This window comes from Channa argus, chromosome 9 (genome assembly GCF_033026475.1).
Source record: "Channa argus isolate prfri chromosome 9, Channa argus male v1.0, whole genome shotgun sequence".
Lineage (NCBI taxonomy): Eukaryota > Metazoa > Chordata > Actinopteri > Anabantiformes > Channidae > Channa > Channa argus.
The window spans coordinates 1,911,388-1,931,552 of record NC_090205.1 but is presented as its reverse complement, the minus strand read 5'-3'; the positions used below and the strand labels follow the sequence as shown (position 1 = coordinate 1,931,552).

Genomic DNA, 20,165 nt, shown 5'->3' with positions numbered 1-20,165 from the left:
TAGTTTAATTTTCTGTAAAAGCATCACAATGAGTCTAGTTTTTTCCAGAAGTCAAAGTCTCATGTTGAGATGTTTTGACCAACTGTCCAAAATCTAGACACTGAATACTTTTTCATATATTCACTAGTCCTCCTCCTAACAGGGCTTCAATGACAACAACCTGTAAACAGACTAATCTGAATAATCCACCTTTTATCTAAATGTCCAGAGTAAAAAATAAAGTAGTTAGACAGATTAGTGAATAATAAAATAAACTTGTGGAACAAAATGGAAAATATAATATTTACATAGAAACAAAAGTCAACCGCGGTCATAGAAAAAAAAACACGTAAATAGAAGTTTTTCTTTGAAAACTTCATAAATACAAAAAGTAGGAAGTAAGATGACTGTGAGTCAAAAGCGGAAAAAATACTTGACCAAGTTATGGGAGTATTTTTAGCAGAGACAAACATTGGAAAAATATTGAAATCATAAGGATTTTAGATTTTTAGTAAATTAATTACCGTATTAATTAAAAAAGAAAAGAGCTTAATGGGAAAATAATATATAGATAAATCGATGAATTGAAAAAAATAATTGTTAGGTGCAGCCTTAGTGTGGATACATGTTGTTTTATGTAGTGCATGTTCCTAGTTATTTGTCCTTGGGCCACCTAGTTATAAACACATATTTTAGACAAAATTAAAAATGAACATTTTATAAATGGTTTTGAAATTTCCTTTCCGCTCAGGAGTGACTCATTTTTTAATGTAGACAATCTTTGGAGTGCTACAAACAACCTTGTACAGGATGAGTGATTCATCCTGTACGGAGACGATCTCTGGAGCGCCGGTGCTCTGCTCCCAGCTGACACCAAGCCGCCGCAGCTGTCAGCCGCTCACTTCACGCTCACCGACCGCTCGTCCTGCTGTCACTGACACAACGCTGACATGTTCTGATTCACCCTGCAAGCGATGAATGACACGAGCGGCGAGGGGACCGGGCCGGTGGAGGTTCTGATGACTTCGGGCTGTCGAGCCCCCGTCGGAGGATGGAGCCGAGGCTGAGCGGGGATGGCAAGCCGTCCGTGTCCTGGTTCCTCGGCCCTGCCCTCGTCTTCTCCCTCCTGGCTGTGTTGGCGAGCTGCCACGGGACGTGCAAACACCGAGCCCCGGCTCCTGCTGAGGTGAGCTAAGCTAAGCTAACGTGCTAAGTACGGTGAAGAGTCCGAAATACTGGGAAACCGGTGGAGCGCTTCACATTGTGGCGGCGCTGAGATGTTTATTGGTCGACACACATTACATCCAATATCAATAATAAAAATTCTGTGTTTTTTACGTCAAATGTAAAAATAGTCATGTGTAGGTAGCTAACGTTATCCTCATTAAAATGGGATTTGCCGCAATTAGCTAGTGTCAGCTAACAGGCAAATGTAAAACATACGTTAGCAGGCCACTTGAAAATAACAAATTTTACGCACCTTTAAAATGTAAAATCCGTTTTATTTAGACGTGTGTTTATTGATCACATTAAATCTTCATCTTAGCCTGTGTTCCCCTAGCAACAGCAGAACAAACACTTCCGGGGGCATTTCCACTAAATAAAAGCATCATATTCTCCATCATAAATGACTTTCTCTACATTAACGTTAAAAACCCCAAATGGACTCGCGCTACTTCAGGACTTTACACAAAACATTTTTAACGTTTTCCTGCTAAGAGTAATGTAGAGTTTGATTCTAAAAGGAAACTTTGCCTAAAGATTTACCATAGACCCTAAAGATAAGAATGTACCAGAACAATTTGAGGAGTCTATTTATGTATCTATCAGTGAGGTCATGTACCTTGATTTGGTGGATGTAAAACTCAGCAGATGTTCTTACCTGATTATTTTAAGTATTAGTAATTGTAGTCATTTCTCATTTGAATAACCAACATGTTACAATGTTACAATATACTGACATATTGTATGGTACATTTATGCACATTAAGTATATACATCATGTTAGATTGTAAGAGTGTTGCCCACTCTACTAAACTGAAGTCCACTTAAGTAGATAAATAAAACAATATATGTTTGTCGGAGTGTCTTTGTCATTGACCTGCGGTCTCTTATTGGTCATCTTTTAGATTGTCCATCACGTTTATTTGAAGGCCGAGCGTTTGACTAAAAGAAGCTCACCTGATGACCTTCAGCTGAAAATAAGGATCATCTACGACTTCAGTGTTGACCAGTAAGCACTGCACCAGATTGATATACTGGATCCCTTAAGTTATTGTGATAAACTGCTCAGCTTTCCAAATAACAATAGATGCTATCATCAGTCCATGGTTCAGGCTCAGTTGTGCTCACTCTATGACTACAGTATGTGGTTGAACTGATGTTTTGTCTCCAGCTGATGTGATTTTTCTCCACAGGCTTCCTGCAGACAAGAGAAGACTGGTGAAGGTAACACCACTGCACTTTTTACAAAGACCTCAAATGTGTATGCATGTGTGTAGAGCTGCAACAGTTACTCATGTACAATAAAGTGTAATATTTCGGTAATCAAATAATGCTTTTAGACATTTATAAGCAAAAGTCAATACCATCTTTTCAAAATTTGAGACTTTTCTTTGTTGTACATGATAATAAACTAATAGTCTTAGAGTTTTGAACTGTGGAGACAAAACATTTGAAGATGTATCTGAGTTTAATCTTCACTCAACTGATACTTTCTGATATAGCCCTAACTCATGTGTGATGGGAAGTCATCCAGGGTCTTCTAATGGAGGTTTTGATTCTGGGTTCATTGCTCACTCTGACTGTAACTGTAACTTTAGAAGCAAAACCTGCTTCATAGTCCTACTCAAAAACTCCACACAGCAGCTTTAAAGGGTGAATTGTTAAATTGACTAAGTGTTATTGTGTATTCTCTACCCAGGATAAGCTGTTTCCTCAGGCCATCGACTACCTGCAGAGGGCCTTCAGTGTGAGGCGCAGGGTAGGGCCTGTGCTGCTCAGCAGGTATGTGGTCCCATTTGAGCAGTTTAAGGGCTATTACACTGTGGCCTTCGTGCGAAAACCGGACCTTTGAATGAACCGGACAGATTTTTTTTATTTGTATGGTGTGTTTGTGCTATTTAAGAGCTCCTTCTGTGCTTCCTAGGTTTTATTAGTACAAACAAGCCTCAATGTTGAACGGAAGAGAACCTAAACATACTTACTTTTTATACTGAAAGCAATGAATGTCACAGATTCTGATGTTGATTTAAAATTACAATTTGAAAAACAATTTGTCTTTGCTGCCTCAGACAATGTGCAACCAATCAGTACCTGAGGAAGAGAGATGACCCTCATCGCTACTGCCAGGACGCCTGTGCAGACACGACTCGGTGCGGCCCTGTTGTCGTGCCACAGCACCACCTGCAGGTCAGGAAGGCCCACAGATCAATGGTTTAATAGTTTATTATATAATAAGGGTTGTACTCTAGGTGAACTATTCACGTGTCATCCTGATGAAGGCAATAGATAAAGAGTTAGAGGATCATTAGATTCTTACAGTTCATTTTGAGGGGACAGTGAACTGCATCAAAATGTACTTGTTATTCATCAGAAATATTTATTGAATCCACAAATGTGAACTGTGGGGTGACTTCCATCTTGTAAGGACAAATGATGGCATGCATTGGACAAATACTAAAGTGCCTTAAAAGCTATTTGACATTTGTGATATTGGTCTCAAAAAAACTCCCAACTTGCCCCTAGAGGAAAACTTGAGGTTTTAGGCTTCATCGGCTGTTGTACCTCTGCTCACAGGAAGCAGAGGTGTGAAAGCACACTTAAAGGTCATTTACTGTAGCAAGCATTGAGGAAAATACACATGAACATGGATTTATGGTAGACTTTCCAAATCTTTACAGTGGTAACACAGTATAGCATAAATATCTGAGTCCTTTCTTTACTAACCAGAAAGCACACAAACATATTAACGTAACACACTAAGATAGAACTTGCAGCTGCTCCTGTTTTTTTCTGTTGCATCTCTAAATTAAATTTTAAAAATTGTGAATTAGAAAAAAGTGAATTAGAACTGTCTGTTATGGTCGATGGAGGTCATGCAACTATAATTTCAAATAGAAACACATAACATTTTCTCCATCGACTGGGGACCGTCAATGTTGCATAAACTGATGCATGCTATAGTTATTGCATTATTACCCATTATATAGACTTTTTATGGTCAGCACAGAGTAATTTTACCTGATGTCATCCGTGGCATTTAAAGAGTGAACAGAAAGGAGAACTAAGATCGATCCCTTGGGGAAAAACAATGATATAAACTGCTGAAGATCTACTGCTGGAAAATCAGTGGATGCCGACTATTATAGCTTTGCTAATCAAATGAGGCCGTTAATGAAGGAGAAAGAAATAAAGAATATTCGGAGACAGTTGGGAAGATGGACAGACGGTTAAAAAGTTGGAAGGATAAAAGATGTTATTGTCAGGTTATAAATCTCATGTTTCTTCTGTTTAATGAATGCCTTTGTCCATTCTTTATCTCTTTAGCAATGCAAGGTGTGCAGTGAATCAGGGAAGTCATGTGGCCCCACTGGCCCCCCAGATGGGCCCGGAGTGGAGGGGTCTGACTTTGTGCTCTACGTCAGCGGCATCACCACAGAGCGCTGTGGACAGGAGAACATAGTGGCCTACGCTGCTTACTGCCAGCTGGAGGCAGAGCTGGACAGGTGGGAGGAAAACATGTGTCCCCTGTATGTTGTCACATGCTGAACTGACTTGCTGCACCTGGAATAGAAAGAGAACTATTTGTAGCACATTGATCTTAATAAACCATGTATTTTAAAAGCAATTATACTCTCAAATTAGGGATTTGGGTTAATATTCTGACAGCATTCTTAAAAATGAACAAACAACAGGAATCAAAAATGTTGACAGGAAATTTTAGCGGTCCATCCTCTGCATGGAAGCAAAAAGGTGTGCTAACTATTTTGTAACTTACCCATTGATGCCTGACTTGGTTCACGTCAGTTTAAAAGTTACAAGCTGACTGCATGTTTGTGTTTCAGACCTATAGCAGGCTACGCCAACCTGTGTCCTGCTATGATCTCCTCTCAGCCTCAGGAGTTTGAAGGCATGCTCTCCACTGTCAAACACGAGATCATCCATGCTCTGGTCAGTGCAACAGCATTTTTGATTTAGTCATCTGCTTATTGCCGTCTTCAGAATGAAGATTTCTAAAGGCCCAAATATAATTACTGAAGGTGGATGGGTTTCTCTTCTGTCCTCCAGGGTTTTTCAGCAGGTCTATTTGCCTTCTACCACGATGACGAGGGCAAACCTCTGACTCCACGCTTTGCCAGTGGCCTGCCCGCCTTCAATGAAAGGTGAAGACAATTTGTATGGAATTCTATCTGATTAGAAGAAGGAAAGTGCTTGGTAGCTGTTTGATCTACTGGGCGAAACACTTACCCTGCCTCAGCTGGATGTAACAACTTGCAGCTGCTCTAAAACTTACTCACGATGGGCATGTTGTTTACGTACAAAAACACTAACGAGGCTGCTAAGCTAACCATCTACCAGCTGTAGCTCCGTGAAAATCCGATGTCCCAGCAAGATAGTGTGTTGTTGTATTTTCTAAACAGAGTTCAAACTCTGGCCATTGTCTCACCTCCACAAACCTGATAAATCAGTGCACACTGATCAAGCTACCGCTGCTTCTCAAACCTGTGTTTGTGTGTGTCAGCCTGGGTCTGTACCAGTGGAGCGAGGCAGTGATCCGGAGGGTTAATAGACTGTGGGATATCAGAGGAGGGGTGATGGTCCAACACCAAGTCCATGTCCTTGTCACTCCCCGTGTTGTGGTAAGAATCCACCTTTTTCTGTATAGAAAATCGCAGTACTCGTTAGTTGCAGCCCGTATTTACAGTGAGCATCAGATCATGTCCTTGTCTTTGGTTGCAGGAGGAGGCGCGGAGACATTTTAACTGTCCCATCTTGGAGGGAATGGAGCTGGAAAATCAGGGAGGGACAGGAACTGAGCTTAACCACTGGGAGAAGAGACTGCTGGAGGTGAACATTGATTCTGTGTGTGACCTTTTATTCACTAAACCATTTTTTTGGTTTAATATTTGCTTTGCCTCCATCAGAACGAGGCGATGACTGGCTCCCACACCCAGAACCGAGTGTTTTCTCGGCTCACGCTGGCCATCATGGAGGACAGCGGCTGGTACCGAGCCAACTACAGCCTGGCTCAGAGGCTGGACTGGGGCCGCGGCCTCGGCTGTGACTTTGTCATGAAGAGCTGCAAGTTCTGGATGGACAGACAGAGACAGAGGTCACTGCCATAGTCTCGATGACAAAGCATATTAGCTGTATTGCTATTACCTTTCATTGTTTGATGCTGCTGACATGAAACTTTACTAAAAGTAAATGTAGAGTTGTACTAACTTGGCAATATGTTACAAGTAGATATTGCAATGGAAGTGAAAATAAATTAGAGTATATAAAAAGATTAGTATTGACTGTAGTCACCTACTTGTCTGCATATTTAAAAAATTGGCTTCATATCTTTGTTGTAGAAAGACCTTAACTCACCACCGGTGTTTGTATTGTGCAGACGTCACGCTGTGACTCCGTACTGTGACACCGTGCGAGCCTCCCCTCTGCAGCTCACCTGCAGACAAGACCAGCTGGCTGTGGCTGTCTGCAACCTGCAGAAATACCCACAGGAGCTGCCTCTGGAGTACCAGGTACACAACTAAAGTTCCGCTTCAGTTCCACTAAACATAGTGCTTTAAAACAGGTTGATTGTTGGATATTGGTGTAGTTTTTGGTGTAGTTTTTGTCTTTTTGTTTTTTTAAGTGTGTGCAGACATTTAGCGAACACCAAACAGCGAGGGATAACAAGGACAGTTCATGTTGTGTACATGATGTATACAATTGTCTCCACATACAGAACATTCAGCCATGTTATGGTGTGTGTACAGCAGCTCTGTAACATGACACAGAATGAATTTAGAATATTTTCTACCTTTTGCAGTGATGTGTACTGTATTGTGGCTATTAGTGGGGGCAGGTGTAGCACCTGTTCTCCTGTCAGTGTACTCATTCTTTGTGGGCGTCAGTATTTTGAGTGGATGCCAGATGTTCCGGCCAATCAGCTGTCGTTCTTTGGCGGTGCCGTGGAGATCGCTGACTACTGCCCCTTCAGCCAGGAGTTCAGCTGGCACCTGAGTGGAGAGTATCAGAGGAACTCAGACTGCAGAGTGTCTGAGAACCAGCCAGGTACTCTTTACATTGAAATGGCATTGTACAGGATGCAAACTTAGCCCTAAACCTAACACATAACTGCACTGTCAGGTGGTAGAAATGTTTTTCGGAAGTAAGAAAATTGAACAAGCAATGTATGTAAAAGTATTAGTAAGAAACTAAAGTTTGCATCTGCCTTGATGAATTCATTCAACAGTAACTTTTATTTCCAATTAAACATTTTTACTAACTAAATGTGAATTGACATTTAATTATTTTTGCCACATAAGGGGATGGAAACGATTTAAATGCTAATGAAACTAAAATGATCCTAAAACTTATGCAGAATGAACACTGTTTGTTGTTAAATGAATTACAGCTAAATGTCAAGTTAGAGAAGTGAGGAGAGGCTTCACTACCCTGAGAAGCTCTTTGGTTAAATCATTTTGATGTGTGTGTGTTCAGACTGGTGGAGGAACTACGGAGCGGAGCAGTATGGACCGGATTCTGTGTGTCTGTACCAGAAGTCAGCCTTCATCATGGAGCAGTGCACCAGGAAGATGACATACCCTGACTGGGGCTCTGGCTGCTACAAGGTGCCGCTCCACTGTGTCTTACCTTATTAGTCAGAGCCTGTCCACAACACGTCTGTCTGATTTTTTTCATCCGTTTTTGACCCGCATGAGCATTTTCATGTGGTTCATTTAGGGACTCTGAGCACAGTGAGTTCAGCTGCACTCCGGCATCATGGACAACAGAGGAACAGGTAAATGTCTCCTCCTTTGCCGTGTGCTCAGTTGGCAAACACAGCTGCCTCACAGATGACGTGCTCAGAGAAAAAGTCAGAAAGTTGTCCTCCTGCTGCCACACACACTGTGTTTCTCTGCTGAGTTTCAGACAGCAGGTGCAGCTCTGTCAACACGATGCAACCTGCTGCTGCTGTTGCTCACTGTGTGGCCACAGAAAATGGTGGCAGTATATGGTCTGTTTGACTTCTCCCCTGAAAGGCTTCATCAGTTCTGCTGATGATGGTGAACTGATACCAGAGCACACGTACAGATCTGTGTGGAAGCTATAACCTGCTCTGTTGATGAGATTAAAGTTGGTGGATAACAGCAGCCTGTGCTGCACATCAAAACCTAATGCAGCTAATGATGAACTAACAGGTCCATGTGCCTTTGTTCCTCTGATCATCGTTGGTCTTTCCAGTTTTGATGCTAAGCTAACCAGCTTCAGACTTATTGCACATAACTATAGCTATAGTGACTGTGTGTGTGTGTGTGTGTGTGTGTGTGTGCAGGTGTCGTGCTCTGCTCAGGGCCTCATCGTGTACGTTCAGGACCGCTCCTTCCTGTGTGTCAGGAAAGGTCAGCAGCTGACCGTCAGCGTCCGAGTCAGCGACTGGGTTTACAACGGCGTGCTCGTCTGCCCCGCCTGCACAGATTTCTGTGATGACTGTCCCCCTCCCCATCTGCTCCCGCCCACCAACACCTCCCTGAGTAAAGCTATTGGTGAGTTTGTTTTCTTTCTTTTATGGTACTGCTGAGTAGTGCTATAATCTAACATACACAAGCTTCAGAATATTAGGAACAATTTAGATTTAGATTTAGATTAGTCTCATAACTGCAACCTGACACAATTTAACGCTTTGTCTTTTTTAGAGTGAAATGTCTTTTGGGTCACAGCCCTTGTTGTCAGCACTGCTGTAATTGTTTGAAGTCCTCCAGGACATGTGAAGTCAGCAGTCTTTAATTAAAAATATGTGTGACATCATACTGTAATGACAAGTGTACTGTTATGCAAATGTGTAGACCCAGACACAGGGTTTGTCAGTAGATTGTTAGTACTTGTGTGTTTTACATCAGCAACCAATGATGTCAGACTAGAAGAATGAAGACATGTGTTTGTTTGTGTGTGTGTGTGTTTTAGACCCGTGCTCCAGCTCTTCTGGACTGGCTGTCACTCTTTGGCTCCTGATACTCAACCTGCTCCCTCTAGTGGCTGGACTGCTGCTCTGCCACTTAAGCTGATACAGCATACACACACACACACACACACACACACACACACACGCACACACAGTGAGGTAGCTGGAATCTACACACTCCTCTCCACCCTTCCTCATTCCTCCTTCCTTCTTCCCCATCACTCCTGCCTCAGGACGTCCCTCTCTTCTTCCTCTTGTCTCCTGTCCAGTCTGTCTCTTCACATCTCAGGACTGTCAGGGATCTTTCAGGAGTGTGGAGCCTCTGGTTTTTATTAACGAGTCAGTTTATTCTCTGGCCCGAGGCAGCTCACAGGACACATACTGGCTCCTGGTGCATCATGGGACATCCTGTTTTATTTTCTTTTACTCTGCTGTGACAGAATTAAAGATCATGCATGTTCTTCTTGTGTAGAGACTAAAGACCATGAGGATCATCAGGTGCCATCTCCAAACAACCCAAACAAAAAGCAGAGGGAACAGCCGTCACCTGGTGGTCAGATTGTGACAGTTTAGGTTTGACTTTAAACTGACTAGTTTTTATGGAAATTCCATCTGAAGAGAGGAACAGGACAGATTGATTTGATTGATTCCATTTCCATGATCAATTCTTATTCATTCTTGATTCTTTTTTTGTTTGGGGGGGGACAAAAAGTAGGCTTATACAGGTCTTTAGCATCAACACAGCTGCTCCATTATCTCTGTATCTGAACACTATTGTTCTTCACTGTGACTCCACTTTTTGCAAATTTCCCTCAGCGTAGATGCAGAGTTTAGTCACAGGCTCACAGTTCCAGTGGATCCAGCTATTTAGAACTGGTTCCCAACTCCTTTCCCTACAAGACAGAACGATCTTCTTTCTCTGAATGACACGTCAGCATCTTTTAAATACCGTCTGTGTTTGCCCACAATTTTAATGAATAAGCAAAGAGATTCAGAAGTTTAAAGCAATGTAAATGATAAAGCTGGTCATTTTCTATATTTTTACCATTTAACACAGAAACTCAAACCAATGATGTTTTTTATCAACCATTGTTCAGAACCTGTTGCACTATGTGCTGTGTTTGTTCATTGGAGTATTAAAAACAGCCTCTGCAGTAAACATCCCATCACTCTCACTCTCTAAAACTATTAACAAGGTCACATTTTTCAAAATAAAATATAAAAAATGACTGATTTTATCCTTTAACTATTAATATTCTGTTCAACATCCCATCATCTCATCACGAGGTCTTCAGTGCAATTTGAGACTCTGTCCCACAGTGAGGAGCTGATGGTGCTGGAGATTATAAACTATTTATTATGTACAGTAAAGACATTTAAGGACCATTTTATTTCAAACAGAGCATTAATTTAGAGCATTGTTTAGTTTCTACAGTGAGGGAAAATCTGACTCTTTGTAGTTTGTACGGGTTTATTTCAAAATCAGTTTTCCCCTAGTGTACTGCTTTGTTTGAGCTCTCTAACTTCTCAGTCATGTTGATAGAGCCAAATGTCTAGTGTCCCCACAAACTATACGTCCTAATATGGGTATGTATGCAGCAGAGCAAATGTCCTGCTGAACAAATGTGAATTTGCTGGTCTGTGTAGCTGTGTTGGAGAGAGTTTCCATGTTTTTCTTTCTTTACAAAAACAGGGTTTCATTCCAAAACAGTTTCATCTCCTTTACACAAAAAGCACCATGAATATCTACGCTGCCAACGTGAGGATTTGTAATGTTTTTGTGAAACTTAACTTTATTGTGGTGGTGAAGCTGTGGTTCCCAGAGGATGATTCATAATGTTCTGGGTTGCCTCCTCACAGATTATCAGTGTCTGTCCCAGCTCTCTGAGCTTTGGCTTTGACAGAAAGAACAAGATCACATAGAGTCCTGTCCGAGAACCGTTCTTTTTAAATGTTGTGCCCAAATCTCACCCCCTAGCCAAAGTCCGCCCCACTCCCCTTTACATGAACAATGACAACTAGATGTTAAACTAAATGTTGTCGACTTAGTTTTTTTAAAAGACGTATGATTTGTCCATCGCTGTCCCTAAATGCACCATGCAATTGCTCTGTTCTTTCAGGTTTAGTTAATGAGAGTGAAAGCAGCAGTGGATGAGTGAGACACTTAGTAAACATGTAACTAATTTGTGTTGGCCCTGGGACTGGAGGCCAGGGTGGACCCCTCCTCACACCCAGTGACCTCTGGGTGAAAGAGGAGGAGGGGTTACAGATAATAAATGGATGTTTAAATTTCAAACTGATATGAATCTTAATCTAGCGCATCCTTTGAATTATTTAGACAAACCCATTAACATCTTGCTGTTCTGTGCTGTAACACATAAAAACCCAAATGAAAGACGGAAAGCTATGACTCAAAATTACAGTAAAAAACAAAAAGCATGTTGATGTAGTGTTTGAAGAATTGACTCAGTCAAGTCTCTTTTGGAATGAAACCCTTCTGTTGTTCTGCACTGTTGCGTGTCGTTTCCCCGTTGAAGCTCATCTGGATGTTGATCATTTCTGAAACACTAAGCGTATAGAGCTGCTGTTGGTGGTGAAGCACTTCTCTGATTGGCTGCATTAAAATGAAGAGAATGCAAAGTGACAGAAAGCTTTTTTTTTTTAAATTTAAAATCCCAGATGTAGTTTTTTTTTGTTGTTTCTACTATTTTAAATGTTGGATATTTTTAAATGTGACTGTGGAAATGTGTCAACAGGACATTTTAGCGTTATGAGTAGCTGATTATTTAAAAAACTGTTTATTTACTGTATAAAGACATTTGAAGCACTGTAGAGCGTTAACATTAGTGTTGTCATGTCCACATGACCCGACCCCAATATAACTTATTGTTTTTAAGGAGAATTTCACCTGTCCTGTGTGAGGGACATTGTCTTGTTACGAAGACTTTTAACATGATTACTGAAGCTTCACTGATGGGACGAAAGCTGATTTAGAACATAAATCAAATTTGCTTCAACTGAATTCTGTAACTCAAAATATCACGAGGCTGATGAGAAACACTTGTCAGCTTATCTGTTATCTCTATTTTAATGAGTTTTTAGAAAAAGGGCTTTTCAAGACAAATCAAGACCCAAATGTTTGTCTTTCAAAATAAAGCTGTCTGTACCCCAGAGACACTGTGCTTTTTGTTTTTAAATGATCAAATATAGTAAACCACAGTAGATCTTTCTGACTAACATAATGCTCCTCGACGAGTTACCAGCAGTTTTTCACATTACTGGCCCCAAAATGATACGTCTGTGTGTGAATGGCATCATCTGTAGCTGCACCGCTTGTTTGAGTTTTCAGTTCAGTTTTTAACTTTGGGATTTTGAATCCAGGACTTTTGATGTAGTATGTTATCAGTACTTTTACTTCAGACCACATTGTTACCATCTCTCCATATTTACAATAAACATTAAAGAACTGCTGGTGCTCAGTGGCTTGACGTAAGATTTTGACAGAAAAATTAAACATAAAGACAAAGATTAGCAGTAGATTAAAACTTTATTAAAACAAGGATGTGCTTCTGTGTACAGTTTTCCTGAACAATGTGACAAATCATGTGTTACACATCGTTTGACTGTGTGTTCTGTTTTGTTCTGCAGGATGTGACAATGTTGAACCTTAGAACTATTGTCAGGACACAGCCTTTCCTGGAAGTGTTACATAGTTTTGGATAAACCCCCACAGCGGTGGTCCATCTCTGATGTTTTACAGTCACTTTAGCAGCAGTTGATTATCTCAATAGGTCTGTCAAATAAAGTCCACTTAGCTGGAACCCAGATACACTGCAGTTGAAATGTATCTGACATTAGAGGGAAAACAGTGGAAAAGAAAAGACTAATTGTGCAACATGCTCTACAGATTTAACACCATGAGTCACCGTGACAGGTTGACTTTAATAAGACTAATTTTTAGCTTGATTAAACCTGCACTTATTAGTGATTTAGTCTCCAGTCCAGAGGTGTAGTATGTGTGTGAATGGATGGATTAATCAAATGTCCCCAAGATGCAACATTACAAAGAAAGGACAAAATAAATGCTAAATGAACAAAACAATTACAAAGAGACAGAAGGACAAGACTCAGATGTTCCACCTTTCAGATATTGGTTCACTGAGCAGATATTCAGTTTGGGCTTTAGGATATTTGTTTTTTGAAAATGAACTATGTAGTGTTCTTCAGTAAAGCTGAACTAGGTGTGTCCCCCTCCACTTAGTAAAAGTGTTGTGGATGGATGGGGTTTGTGAAACATGCACAAAGGTCCATGTTAGGGTAAAATACAAGTTTTGCCCCCTCAGACTGTGGAGTGCACTCAATCACACGCCACAGGACTAATGTTACAAAAAGTGTTTCCCCTATTCTGAGCTTCTGCCCTGATGTCTTGTAAAACCCAAAACCTTTTGTATTTATGTTTTAAGTAGATTTCGCTAATTAGTGTGTGTGTGTGTGTGTGTGTGTGTATACGGATGTATATATAAAACAATATAAATTTTGTTTTTGTTGTTTTATCTGCAATAAGCAATTTAAGGTACGGACAAATATCCAATTAGCTTAGCTTGGTGTCACACAACAGTGAGACAAATGTCCAAACACTGTTGATGGGCAAGTCATTCCTGTTGGCAGCTTAGTTGGTTAACAGAGTAGCTTGATTTAAACAGAAAATGATCTGTGCCCAGCTTATTCCTTTAGTTCCACTAGATTCTGCAGTCAGATCAAAAAAAGGTGATTCTGTGTCTGATTCAGTCCATGGGGACTCTGCGTTCGAGGGGTGTTGGCCCTTTCAACTGTCTGTGTCCAGGGGTCCATCCATGGTATCTGTGACTAACGCTGTCCCTGTGTGCCGGTCTGGCCTGCTGGGCGTTGGACCTGATCTCCAGGTTCTTTGATCCACAGGAAGCCCACCTGGGTGCCAAAGTTGGGTCCGTCTCTGACGTGGGAGAAGTGGTGTTCAGGGTGACAGGAGGTGCAGGGCGTCACACAGGACCGGTCCATCACCGTGTCGTCGTGGATGTGTTCAGGCAGGACGCCACCTTTTTGGAGGAGGATTCTACAGCGGTACAGGTTTAATGTGGTTAACAACTTTATTGTCCACTAAACCAGGGGTCAGCAACCTTTACTGTCTAAAGACAAACTCTGTTCACAAAAACTTTGAGCCTTTTACATGCACAATGTTGTCCCTGCAAGTCAGTGCAATGCACAGAACTGGTCTTAGTTTAAGCTTAGGCAGTGTTCAAACATTTTCATTTAAAATTCAGTGTACAAAAATATTATTTTACACTTATCCAGAGCTATTTGCATTTTTTTACAAATTAAGTACTATATTTTGAAACATCCAGGGAGCCACTAGTAAGGGAAAAATGGGTGCTGCATCTCGGGAGCCACGGGTTACTGATCCCTGCCTTAAGTACAGCAGTGTGAGTCAGAAACGACACTCTTCTCTGAGTCATAACAAAAACACACGACACACAAATTTACATAGTGTGACTTTAACTCCCTGAAGATACTTTTACTGTCAGACATGATTTGATTCATTTCCCATATGATAAATGTCAAATTCACTTAGACGTCATAGAACAAATTTGCTCCTTAAAAGTGCACAACTCCTCTGAGAATTATAACATTTTTAAGATTTCTTCAGTATCACAGCAACCCGGTGATTTCTATGTGTGTCCATGGCTGCACTGCAATCAGGAGATAATCCCGAATTATTTTGAATCTTTTAATCGAGACAGTTTGACTCCGTAGACACGTTATACATCCTGTTTTGATCTGGTGAGCATTAGGAACTGTTCCCAAATTAACAGACAAAAGAAACTGAAGTGACAAAATCCATAAATGTTAACTTATTCATATTACTTATTTTATCCTGTGTCAGACATGGAACTCCTAACTAATGTGGTGACACTTGGAGACTGCAAATATTCATGACCACTGTTAACGCAGTTTTCCATGAATTTTCAAAAGAAACATGAGCAGTTTTATATGTACCTGTTGGCGAGCCGGATGTTGACATGTGGTTTGGCTGATTCTGGATCAGGGACACAGTCTGGATGGATGCTGACGAAATCCAGCGCCATCTCTTTCTCCAAGATGAAACAACACGCCCCCACCGAGGGTCCCACTGCCACCACGATGTCACTCACCTTGCAACCAAATCCCGTTACCATGGCCTTGACCACGGCCATGGAAACACCCATCAGAGTCCCCCTCCAACCTGGGGAAAAACTCAAAAAGCTCAGGAAGGACGAGTGCTCCAGTCTGTGATTTCAGATATCAGATATCACACGTTTCCCGCTCTTTTGATCACCTACCTGCATGAGCAGCTCCAATGACCTTTAACACAGGATCGGCAAACAGGATCGGCATGCAGTCTGCTCCTGGAGCGGCTAAAACCAGCCCAGTCTGGTTGGTGACCATCCCGTCGTAGCTCTCCGGCTCAGTTTGACCCATCACCCAGACATCACTGGCGTGGTTCACCTGCAGGAAGCAAGTCAGCACATGTTCACACACTGCAACTGTGTTATGAGCTCAGAACGGTGGACTGTTCACAAGAACAGACACGCAGAGACACACAACACAGCTGCAAACTTTGGAAGATAGCTGGAAAAAAACAACTCATTGCTAAGTATTTGCCAAACATTGTCTGAGTCACAACGATGTGCCACACAAAAACCAAACAACCCCAGATAGAAGCAAAACAACCACAAATGTACAGAAAAGAGTCATAATGAGATGGAAAATGACTCAAAACAATCAAAGTGAGATATAATCACCTCAAAGAGATGCAAAACCATAGAAAACGGGCAAAAATCAAAGAAACACAACAATCAGACACATGCAACAGAGAGACACAAAACAACTACCTTGACTAGACATAGTGGTTTAGGGTGGAAACCAGCATGCAGGGCCAGTCTGCGCCTGTTCTCCATCACCACAGCGACAGGGTCCCTCCTTTTGCTGCTGAAGAACAGATTCATGGATGACAGGGTCGGGATGTAGGACACACCACCAGTACGAGTGCTGAAGCCGTGACCAAAGCAGTCTGACGAGCAGAGACAGGGAAGACAAATACTGTTGCAGTCGAAAATCTGGAAATTTAACACTTCCTTCCTCATGCAAAAATAGAACGGGACATATGCCGGAACACAGACAGCACATACACCTCAGCCACAGGATATTTGAGATCAGAATGACGAACTGACTAATAACATGCTACAGGACTGAGACTGATCTTAAAGGCAGCAACTTTGCATGAGACCCTTACAATCACAATGAAAGCTGTTTGTTCAAACTGGTCTGAACTCAGACCCTCTCAAATTTTGACTGGTCTCAGTAGAAGTTAGCAAAAACTTATGTAGAATATTGGTCTGGAACCGACCTGGAATCAGTGATGACTTCAGCACCCTGGTTTCTCCCTTCAGCGTAGGCAGCTGCTGCAGAAACCTGGACACTTCTTCAAGGACCCCTTCACCAGGTAAGTCCGTGTGGGCGGAGCCTGTGCAGCTCGGACAAGTGGACTTGTCCAACGACCTATAATCAAATGTGTACACGGCCGTGAAAAGCTGCTCCTGGTACCGGACAAGCACATCTCGACCCTGCGGGGTCGTGAGGACTGTGACCCTGCTGAGGTCCAGCCGGTCGACAGTCTGCTTGAATCTGTAGAGACACTCCGCGGTGGAGTCGGAGTCCAGGACCTGCACGCTCCTGCACGAGCTCCGAAGCGCGTCCGCAAAGCCGTTTTCGCCCCGGTAACGTTTACCGCATAGCAAAAAGACGTGCGGATCCGATGCGGACTGATCCAGCAGAGACGGACCGGTGCATGTCGGACAGAAGCCGTGAATCAGATCTAGCAGCACGGCCTGACTCATAGTGACCGGGGAGGAGTTCAGTTTGCACAAGTGAACCTGATGTCCCCTCGTTTATATGTCCTCTGTGCGTCTGTCCGCAGCGAGAACATGTTTGACAGCTGAAAAACCTCGGGAACTACAGCGGATCGTGCACTTCCTGCATTGTGGCCTGCAGCGGCGCTCCGCCCACTCTGGAAACCCCTCTCACGCGCTGGAATTTCTCCTGTCAGCAGCTTTCTCAGCTGCAGAGTTTCCGCACCACAACAGCGGAAGAACCTCAAAGGACTGCAGTTCTGCTGTGTACTGCCCTGAATGAGGTACATGTACACGAATGGGTTTATGCACTGACGGCTCACATGAAGCCAGAACAGTGTGAGCAGTAAATTAGAGAATGTTCGGGTGAGGTTTCTGATACTTGCCCAGTAATTTGGGTAAATCTGTGAGTACTTTAAAAGAAAAAAAAGTGCAATCAAAACTTTACTTGCAGTAAGTAAAAACTAAGTGTTTCCCTCTAAAGGATTGATATTTGAATGAGGTGTTGAATGGATTCTTCTAATGACTAATGCGCAGAAGCTGCTGATACATTTTAATGAACTTAGTTCATGGAGAAACTATTCACTGATCAACATCAGTGAAAGAAAAACCATTCTGCACACATCGTGTAAAAAAAGTGATTCTGGTGGTCGTTTGCTTAGAGTTTGTCACCTGTCTCTTCAAAGTACTAGACTATGATGGACTACTGTCCACTAACTGTCCAGTTAAAAATAGTTAAAGGGACAATCATAAAATTTCGATACACAGCAGGAAATGGCTCAATTAGAGATGAAGAATCTGACTTGTAATACTGCAGGACTTCACCTTTGTGTTACTGTGTGTGGACCTGACCTGGACCTGCGCAAATGAGAGAACTGGTTCATAAAGAGAAGTAAAAAGGTGAAGTGTATCTCTGTGCTCACAGTCAGGCCCGTAAGCACTTTGACACAATGTGTGCGATTCCTGTTGCAGTACAAAAGAATGTTGTGTCAAATGTTGGACTGCTCGGCGTGTTGTGATGAGGAATGAGGAAACCCGAGGTGAGTGAAGCACCAGACTGACTCACCTGAGGAGCAGGAGGATATAGGGGTTTCCCAGGCTACTTGGTGCGTCTGCATGACTGTAGGCGACAAAAGGAAAACCAAAACCACGTCTGCGGCTGCAGCTGCTTCAGAGTGGAAGTAACAGCAGCATCTGACAACGAAGGCAGCTTTTAGATTAAAACTGCAGCTTCACAAACACTTCGACTTGTAATAAATAAACCAGCAGCAACTTTGAGTTTCTTTCTGTGACATTTCACTCAGCCAAAGTCCTCAGTCCTCCATCTGTGCAACAGATTTCAGTTTACCGATACATTCCACAGATCATGACAGCAGATCAGAAATGAAACAACCATGATGTGATTCATGGCTTCCACTGTTGGCTTTGAGGGTTTGGTTGAAAATAGTGACTGAAATTCTTTAAAGCTTTTTAATTCCTCTCTCTCCAAGACGATGTCTGTAAATCACCAGCAGAGGGCGGCAGCGCTCCACCTGCTGATCTCCATCAGGACAGATGATGCTCTGTAGCTGCAGGACTGTGCTGCCTGGTTGACCTCCCTTCTAAAAGCAGCTCCTGTGATATATGCCACATATGATGTCCCGCAGTGTCCTCTGTGGACATGCGAGCTGCAGCAGCAGGGCCACAGTGATTGTGCCTGAAGCAGAGGTTTCACCATCGCACTGAAGCAGGAAGTTAAATAAGGATCCTCCAGTAGAAGCTGAGCAAACTGCCTCACCTGTATTTGTTGCACTGTCCCAGGCTGTTCAGGTATTAAAGATCGAAGCAGTTTGGTTTCACTTGTTTCACTTGGCCTTAAGTATCCAGGTTTGAAACCCAGTCCTACCTTTGAGTGGGTCAGAGATGCCTGGATTCTGCATCATTTTGGGTTCATATTATGAATATTAACATATGTTTACAGATCAGTTTTTACTTTGATAACAGGTTTAATGCAGTACTTATTCTGCAGCTCTACTTCAATATATTTTTGTTACCAAGTGTCAGAACATTCACATGTTTGGGCTGATCCAGGATGATCTGATGGTATAACAGAGGTTTAATTCTTACTGTCATGAAATCTCGTAAAAAGATTAAAACCCGCTCTGAAATGTGTTCTGAATCCAGAACCTGATTTTAGTCGACTCGCCTGTGCCACAGAGCCCCACTGTAGTACTGTCACATTCTGAAGTACTGCACTATCTGCGGTCCAGTGCAAGCACGATGTACTTATTAGAACCAACCATGCACCTAACTTTGTACTTTAGCAGCACATTTCCTTCTTATAACACTGATAGTGATACTTTTGCTTAAAGGGCGACTTCACCAATTTTTAGCTTCCTCTGTAGGGCTTTAGTTTATGGTGTAAATGTATGTTGATCCTTTTAAATTTCCATCTCACTTCCCTTTTATTACAATATTCCTCTGCTTCTAACAAAACAGTTCCACCAGATGACATCACCTGGAGGAGTTTTTCATCGTTAGAATTACAGATGATATCTGGGGGAGGTCTGGAAAAGCAGGGTGACCATGATTACAAACTCCATAGTGTGAACAACAAGATGACATAATCTGGTCTGAAGGTTCCTCAGAGTGATGTCATATGGAGGAGTTTTTCATCTTGACGTAGAGATTTTAATATAGGGAAGTCAGAGTGGTTTAATAGAATTTATGTACATATACTACCCAAACTAGAACCAGAAAAAGAAACTTCAATATGAGAGAAGGTGTCCTTTGGGTGGAAGTAGTAATTAGTAACTCAGCAAAAACCAATTCCAAAATTATATGAGCAGTAATAATGAATAGATCGCGAGTTCACTGCTGTAGATTAATATGACACTAAGTTCGCTGCAGTACTGCTCCTCCCCTAATTCGTCAAAAGGCCTCTGTGCAGCTTCTCGGTGTGGTGTTGACAGCACTGGTTGCAGACTGTGCAGCCATGTTGTTTGTAGTTTAAATGACTTAATTTAGTCTTTTTATGTATTTTTTTTCCAGGATGTTTTGGAGGTGACGTGGGGCCCCTGATCCCTCGGGACCCCTGGACCCGTGCC

At 42.2% G+C, this 20,165-nt stretch overlaps 2 protein-coding genes across 2 annotated transcripts; one reads left to right on the top strand and one right to left on the bottom strand.

Moving 5' to 3' along the window:
* Positions 1–791: 791 nt before the first annotated feature.
* lmln (leishmanolysin-like (metallopeptidase M8 family)) lies at positions 792–12,327 on the top strand. Its single transcript, XM_067515327.1, has 16 exons — positions 792–1,165; positions 2,109–2,212; positions 2,397–2,427; positions 2,903–2,985; positions 3,273–3,390; positions 4,528–4,706; positions 5,046–5,151; positions 5,269–5,363; positions 5,723–5,840; positions 5,941–6,048; positions 6,126–6,313; positions 6,596–6,728; positions 7,104–7,263; positions 7,693–7,823; positions 8,528–8,738; positions 9,157–12,327. Exons 1-16 carry the CDS (start codon positions 1,031–1,033, stop codon positions 9,255–9,257), a joined length of 2,001 nt encoding a protein of 666 aa, XP_067371428.1. The 5' UTR covers positions 792–1,030; the 3' UTR covers positions 9,258–12,327.
* A 355-nt stretch (positions 12,328–12,682) lies between these two features.
* On the bottom strand, positions 12,683–20,142 carry lacc1 (laccase (multicopper oxidoreductase) domain containing 1). The gene is made up of 5 exons (XM_067515331.1): positions 16,578–20,142; positions 16,063–16,241; positions 15,511–15,676; positions 15,188–15,413; positions 12,683–14,246 (listed from the first exon to the last, which is right to left on the bottom strand). The coding sequence occupies exons 1-5, from the start codon at positions 17,065–17,067 to the stop codon at positions 14,021–14,023; spliced, it is 1,287 nt and encodes a 428-aa protein (XP_067371432.1). The 5' UTR covers positions 17,068–20,142; the 3' UTR covers positions 12,683–14,020.
* Between the last annotated feature and the right edge of the window lie 23 nt (positions 20,143–20,165).